The sequence below is a fragment of the Oncorhynchus nerka genome, linkage group LG18, assembly GCF_034236695.1.
Source record: "Oncorhynchus nerka isolate Pitt River linkage group LG18, Oner_Uvic_2.0, whole genome shotgun sequence".
Lineage (NCBI taxonomy): Eukaryota > Metazoa > Chordata > Actinopteri > Salmoniformes > Salmonidae > Oncorhynchus > Oncorhynchus nerka.
Window position 1 is genome coordinate 63,364,964 of NC_088413.1, and position 7,636 is coordinate 63,372,599.

Below are 7,636 nucleotides of genomic sequence, written 5' to 3' on the forward strand. Positions count from 1 at the left end.
ATTGAAAAACTATTTTTATAGCCTATAAACAACAACTTAATTGTGAATAAATAATGCGATACAACAACGCCATTAGCTTGTAGTAATACTATTACATGGTTAATGGAGCAACGAATAATATCAGGGAATACGTCAGCAGCACAGCTTGCAAATGTAAACATTGTAGCCTCTCTCTGAAGAAAACAAATTGAGTCTCTGTAGCCTGGACCAAAAGCAGTGGCCCCCCTAATTAGCAATCGGTGTCAATTTAGCTGTTTGTTCAATGATAGTGAGGGCGACTCTACATCTGTTCTATAAGATCTCGGTGCTGGGTCAAAAACAATGCAGTTAAGATTTTGCCAAAGGTAATCATATGTACCCAACATACTGCATTGGGTCTGATAATCACAATGCACTCTGTGATTCACTTGGGACCCATTTGGTTATTGTGTCGACTACTTTGGTACACTGTTTAAGATAGCTATTTTGGATACACATCCACAGCCCATCCATCCATAGGCCTGCATCTACAAAAAGCTAAAGCATAAGCTAACATAGAGCAAGGGATATTGAAGACTACGTAACTTGATTGATATTCCTTTCACGGGTTGTGTTTGTTTGACAACAATGACGAGCGTAAAACCGTGCGTAAAATTAAAACGTCTTTGCATTAAATCCGTTTTTAAAATATAGGCCTACCACTTCACACCCCAATCCGAGAGGAGTTCGAGACCTTGAAAAGGAGAGCTTTTGACTCAAAAGCTTCTTAGCTGAAGAAGCCCTCTTATATTAGGCTAAGTGAGTGGATTTTAGCCCCATTTCACAAGTGACTTTAGCCTCCTTATTACTGACGTGTCCATATTCAGACCATTTAGACGGATTAATTTAGGTTTAAAAAAATAAAAATAAGTGCGCGACACATAAATTCACCTGCTTTCTGGTAACACGTATAGGCTGCCATGCATCATATTAACAATGTTTAGCGTATGTATTCAATAAATGAAATAGGACGTATTAAGACACGCAAACCAAAACGTAATTTCTGAAACACAGCATTTTATTAAAATCCTTATAAAAGTTGGGATATTTCCCCATCAGCGCGCGATTTACCTGTTATTCACATAATAATATGGGCTCTGTTAGACAGTCATGACAATTCCGCCAGAAATTCTTCCTTCTTTTTGAATTGGAAATATGTATATCTCCACGTATTACGATCCTGACATGTTTATAGGTTGCAAATAATTACCACAAAGTATTTACAAAAAAAAACAAAACAAAGGGAAAAAAGCTAAAAGTTGCCAATGTTTATTCATGGCCATAAATATTTTCGGTCCATTGTAAAAGAAGCAAGAAATAAAATATTCCATAATTATAAAGTGGTTTTGCACGTGCTTATAACACGAAGGACAAAAATAAAACATATCTACAACACACAAACATACTGTACAAAATTTCACAAGAGCATTGACATTCTTAAATCTCGGGAGAGGCTGGACCCAGTTCTCTTAACGAAAACATGTAAACACGGCGCACATATTAGCCCCGAAAAAATGGTAGATATGGGTCAAGCTGCAAAATGAAAAGTCTTTATTTTCTAGTGAAATCCCTATCGTGCTCCTAAACCGCAGCCCCGTCAGTCTCAACTAGTTCACCAAGTCCACTGTTGCGTTTGCACCAAGTGATGTGCTGAAGGGAATTGTGGAGTGGTGGCGGCGCAGTACTGAGCATTATATTGCATTTGATGAAGGGTCTGGGCGCTATACGCCGAGAGGGGGAATCCAGCCTGAAAAGTGGCCGCCAAGTCCTGAGCTTTAAGAGTATGACAAGGCTTTCCATCCCTGACTAAGACAGGTACGGCCACCCGCCGGGGAGAGGGGAGATGGGTCACTTCCATACCTTTTTCAGCGCGCGCTCTCTTCATTTTGTACCGATGATTCTGGAACCAAATTTTCACTTGAGTTGGTGTCAGGCGAATCAAACTCGCGAGGTGTTCTCTCTCTGGCGCGGATAGGTATCTCTGTTGCCTAAACCGACGCTCAAGTTCGTACGTCTGTGCCTTGGAAAACAGCACTCTTCTTTTTCGCTTCTTACCGGAGTCGCTGCCGTTGCTTGACGTTTCCTTGTCATTGTCTGGCGATTCGTCCGCAGAGGGTTCTGGGGACTTGGCTGAGTCTTGAGAACTTGCTGAAAGACCATGCACTGCGTGGGAGAGACAAAATACAACGGTTAAAATGGTTTTCTCGACTGAAATACACCTACCAAGCACACATGGACATGTTAAGCTGCTACATGTAAAATGCATTTTTCAAAGCATGTTAAAGTAACGCATTTCGTTTGTACAGCCAAAATACAGTGTTATTTGTAATACACAGGGTCAAATTTCTAAAGTCTATTTTATGTGTCTTTATAGTTCGTTTGTACAGCCAAAATACAATGTTATTAGTTTTTTTATGTTGGGACCCACAATATTGATTCCCATCAGTCCCCAAAGAAAGTGAATCACTGAAGCAGCAACACCATGCACTGTCTGCCTACAAATCTTCATCATGCAAAAAATGTACATTTCTGTCGCCGATTTTATGTGTCTTTATAGTCGATGCATTAACAAGTCTCTATCGATCATATTCTAAAAACGTTTAGAGTCACTAGAGCACATGTGAACATTAAATGATTTCAATGTTGGTAACGCCTTTAAGACGAGCGCAGCAATGCATGGCGAATAAAGATGAATGCTGCACATCATTCAAGGGCACCATTGAGCCCAGACACGACGGAATAAAGATTATGCATTCCATCAAGTGTAGATTGGATAACATATATATGATGCGTTCTCACTCAGAAAACAGGCAGATTAAAGTATTCACTTAAGTGCATTGCAAATGAATTTACGATTCTTAAAGAGTTGGCTACTTACGTGAATATTGGAGAGTGTCTGTGGTGGCAAGCCATCTTGTGTACGGATTGTCACTACTATCATAAAAGCGGTTCTTTATAGGCAGATTGTGAACGTTTTCTAGCGGACTTTGTACCAAAACTCCAGTGGGTTTTGTCGTCTCCGATCCCTCGTTATCTTCCTCCGGTCCAGTGATAGATCCTTCTTCATCATTCGTGTCAGGGAGGTCCAAAATGTCCTTCACAGAAAAGCCGGTCTTTGTGTTGGTCAACGACATATTCTGGGGAAATGTATGCTGGAAATTTACTGCACCAGTTTGGCAATCCGCTGCTTTAAAACACAAAACACAATCGCAGTTCAGAAAAAAATGATATCTCAGTGGTGTTTTACCTTGAACTATTCAAAGAAAATCACGAGCCTCTGTCGATAACCATTGCCTATCCAAGTAGTAGAGGAATCAGTTCTGTAAGTCCAGGAAGAATGCCAAAGTGGCTGAAGTGCTATATCTGTCTCATTGATACTGTGCTACTGCTGGGTGCTACGGAGAAACAAGCCATTACCGGTCCGATCAGCCCATATAAGGTTGGTCTCAACAGATGAACCTGCAGTGAAAAAGCATTAAAAACGCAAAAGGTTGGCCACGTGTGGGCGGGTCTTGGGAGTCAAGTGGATGAAGACAGTGTTTGCAGATGTGAAATTGTGGGTTTTGGGGAGATCCGAGCCTCTACCATTGGTGCTTCAGAACATGATGAGTGGTATAACGTGTCAATTAATTACAAAGATGGGAAGGGCCTTTTTTTACACCCTATTTACATACAAAGGACCTCCAAGTAGCTTTATACTCCGAATACTTGAAAGCGAGTTTTAACAAATTGCTCCTGAAAAAGCTATTGCATTATAGGCTTCTCTCCACATATATACAATATTGAATCAATAGGAAAACTGCATTTTGGCGGTTGGTCCAAAACTGTGGTCTGGATGCCCGTTCGATAGCATTGATATCATAATTTCCCTCCTGAATAAAAAGATGTTTCAATTGTCAACACTAATTAATGTAAAACATTTGAGTCAATATTTTGTTTCAGACTTAGGGGCTTAATTAAGATCGGATTCTATTTGGAAAACACACCGATCGGACCTAAAAAGATAAATGATAATAATAATAATAATAATGGTGAACAGCCTATAAGGAAATAAATGAATAATAATACTCATTATAATAATAATAATGTAACATAAGCCTATGAATAATAGCAGCGTTTTAGCCGACATGAAGAATACTGTTTTTATAGGCTGTTTAGGACTATATCATAATCTTGACAATTATGGTTTTTAACCTACTATATTAAATTGTACATAACAGGTTCTCACAGGATTTGTGTATATTTTTGTACACATTTCTCCAATTCCATTATTCTTATGAAATGTATTCCATGTGAGTTTTCCCCCAGAATATAGCAGAGTAGCCTATTTAGTCTGTGCAGGCTCCTTCAATGTGCCACGTCGTCACCTCTTTTGTAGAAAGCGAGGAATTATTGCAGATTACTTTATTTTACTCCCTTCAAGGATCTTTTTTTTTTAGCTTCCACTGCTTCTGCTGTAGCCCCTCTGCCTACTATCTAGTATGTGATGTGGGTGACAATGTTGCACTTTTCTAGCAACTCCTCTGCGCATCCTGGGTGGTCGGACCCGGGCAAACACAAATACAAACCGACTGCTAAGCTGCAGACAATGGGGGAAATGTAGACAAATGTCCGGCTCCTGTTGGAAGCTTTTGTCCGGGTGTAGTTTCTGCATTTATTTCAGGGGCGAAATAATGGATGATTGACGCCCCTGTACAATGCTTTCTAACTGTTTGGAATAAATCTGAGGTTGTTCCTAGTTGTCATGGTATTCAACTGCTTTCAATGGACTATCTCTTTACTCAAGCCTGTATCCTTCGACAAAATGAAGGAAAGTCCTTCATTTTAGCGCACACGGATACACGTACACTCTCCTTATCCTTCTCCCTCTCACAAACTAGGAAGGTGTCAAAACATCTTCTCTAGTGCCTAAATATGCCATTTACTTTAGTGGCTCAATAAATACAGTGGGCTACAAAGTGAGGTACACTCTCGCCCACAGAGGCAATTTTCACGGAGGAAAGCCCGTTCTTCCACAGTTTGAAATAGGCCTACAAAAGATTTGTATGATAATATCAACATTATTACTGTTATTATTATTATTATTTTGTTATTATTATTATTGGTCCTCATCAACACTGCATGATGCTAGATCTGTTTTCCTTCTCTCTCTTCTCTTCACCTAGCTGAATATTTCACCAGAGAGTTTTGGCAGCTAGAATTAATCACACTGTCTCAACCAGTTACAATGGTTCTAATGAACAGAACGGGGTTTGAGCAAAGTCGAGCCGTGACATAGACCTTACTGCCCGACATAGGCTACAACCGTGGACTTTTTTTTTGCAATGCCTATGTGCACATCTAATCAATAGACTACATTCAATATTGAGCAGTTCCTCCTTACGAGTCATTTTTATGTTCCGCAAACTTGAAGTTTATGCATTATTTATAGTCATGCTAGGCTATAGGCTTACCGGCGTTGTAATTGCGCTTGGCCATGATTCTTGATGGCAAAATGAGAGAGAGCACGCTGTTGTTGGTGGTAGGAGCACACGAGCGCGGTCTGTGGGCAGTTATTGGGGATGTATTTGAACAATTGAACTGAGGGTTTCGGCAAGAAGAGGTAAATGTGCACAGGCTAAGTGGCCGTACTTCACTTCGAGAGCCATCTCCTTGTGTTTACCTGTTTACTTTCACAGGTAACTCAAACAGGCCGCTTGCCTTTTCACTCGGACTTATGGGCAGTGCATGGCAGTCTTTAGCAAAGCCGGTTCAGTTAACATGACTGGACCGATTCCTGGCAATAAGTGCCTCATAATAAGTATATGCACCATCCAACCAGCCCACTGCACGAAGTGAGCTTAATTTACTGAAGCTTATTAAATGAATTAATAGGCTACATATTTGATATGAATATGTTATTACTATGGCTATATAATTTCACACTGAAAAATAAAATAGAAAGCACACTAATTGCTATGATAACAGTAGCCTACTAGAAGGCCCAATGATAGGCGTATTCACAGCAATCCAAATAATAATAACAATAATTATGTAATACCTAATCTCTCTTGTTATATTTAACTCGGAAAACTACGTAAACTGAGGATGACAACACCACGTCATTCCCTGCTGCTAGAAGGTCTCAGGCTCAGCGTTGAAGAGGGTGGGTGAGTGAGCGCTTCTTCTGGTGGGTATTGGACCCAATAATGATCGGAGAGGGAGAGTGCTGATGAGCAGAATAACTGCTCATTGCCACAGATGCACCAAGATGCAACATTGACTATTGTTTTAAATTGGTGCTCTACAAACAAATAGAGCTCGAGCTCGAGCTCTGGGGAGGACATGCGAGGCGTGTTGCTTACATTTACCGTCCAGTTGTCGTTAAAGGCATGGATACACTAAACAAGAATACACTCTAAACAATGCATTTTGAATTCACATGGGAATTCCTAGCTATTTTATCACTGGTTGTGTGTGTAACTAAAACTGGAGCATGCATAAAGGTATGGAATAGTCGGGTGATATAAATAATTAGTCTATACTCCACCGAAAAAAATACTGTTGGATTAGTTAGTGTTTTATAAGAATACGTGATAGAGCCCTAAGTGCTGTAAACAGCTTATTTTATAAGACGGTTCTCATACTTAAAATGTATAAAATACAATACCAAACTAGGCTACTGCAGAAACATGCATTCTCCATCATCGCATAATTAATTTTCAAATTAATCAAAAAAGCCTTCGGGAGAATAGATAGTTCTCGCCCAATTTTTTGTTCACAAATTAAGGAAGAAAGACCTTTTATACAGTTGATTAAATATTAAATTTATACAGTATAATATCGTTGATCATTCCTTTCTTTAATCGCTGAATTTCAGTGTGTTTCGATGCCTCAGGCTGGCGTTTAGGCTTTGTAAAATGTAACCCCGTTTGCCTCGAGGTGCTCATGATGAATGTATAAAGTGACAAGACCGATTTCCCCCTGTATGATTAAAAGGCTATAAATAATATGCAGGTAAAAGTATGTCCGTTTTATTTATGGGACTAAGCCATGGCCCGGGGAGGTTGGCCCGAGGCACAAATCATTTGGAGCGGTTTGGTTCCAGAAATCCAAGCACCTTTTGCTTGCGGGCAAACCCAATGCCTGTATTCGTCTCCCTTCTTCTAATGATTAAACATGTCACAATGAGATTAGCGCTGCGCCCGTGCCCGGAGGAGTTGCCTTCATTTGTTATACCACCAGTGTATTTGTAACGTTTAATTTCATGCTGCACTTTCTGTTAGTGAGCCAGGCCTTTATCCGCTTCTCTGAGACAAATTGCTAAACGGTTTATTATTTTTAATCACTTCCCCCTTTCAATCTCTAACCGAGAAGAACAATTTGTTTGTCTCTGCGACCTGCTTGAAATTAATCATACGAGAAGTTGACTCTTTGTGCCTGCATTCACCCTGCAAATACGATTACATTTTCTCAAACAATTCGCATCACCTATACCAATAAGCAAATAGCTCCGGAGTCACTAATATAACAAAAACATTCTGACAGTGTTCTTATGCAGGAGTGTTACTCTTGCACTGGAGACACATCTGTAATACTCCAGCGGCCTCTACTGACCAAGCAGTGAAATTACAGGAAA

The 7,636-nt window shown here is 40.0% G+C and overlaps 1 protein-coding gene across 1 annotated transcript; it reads right to left on the bottom strand.

The window, feature by feature from the left end:
- Nucleotides 1-1,219: 1,219 nt before the first annotated feature.
- LOC115146321 (homeobox protein Nkx-2.2a-like) lies at nucleotides 1,220-3,432 on the bottom strand. Its single transcript, XM_029688334.2, has 2 exons — nucleotides 2,897-3,432; nucleotides 1,220-2,181 (listed from the first exon to the last, which is right to left on the bottom strand). Exons 1-2 carry the CDS (start codon nucleotides 3,150-3,152, stop codon nucleotides 1,631-1,633), a joined length of 807 nt encoding a protein of 268 aa, XP_029544194.1. The 5' UTR covers nucleotides 3,153-3,432; the 3' UTR covers nucleotides 1,220-1,630.
- Nucleotides 3,433-7,636: the final 4,204 nt, after the last annotated feature.

Coding starts and splice junctions, on each gene's coding strand:
- LOC115146321 (XM_029688334.2), bottom strand. CDS start 3,152: ATGTCGTTGACCAACACAAAGACCGGCTTTTCTGTGAAGGACATTTTG. Junction 2,182..2,896: donor AGACACTCTCCAATATTCAC/GTAAGTAGCCAA, acceptor TCTCCCACGCAG/TGCATGGTCTTTCAGCAAGT.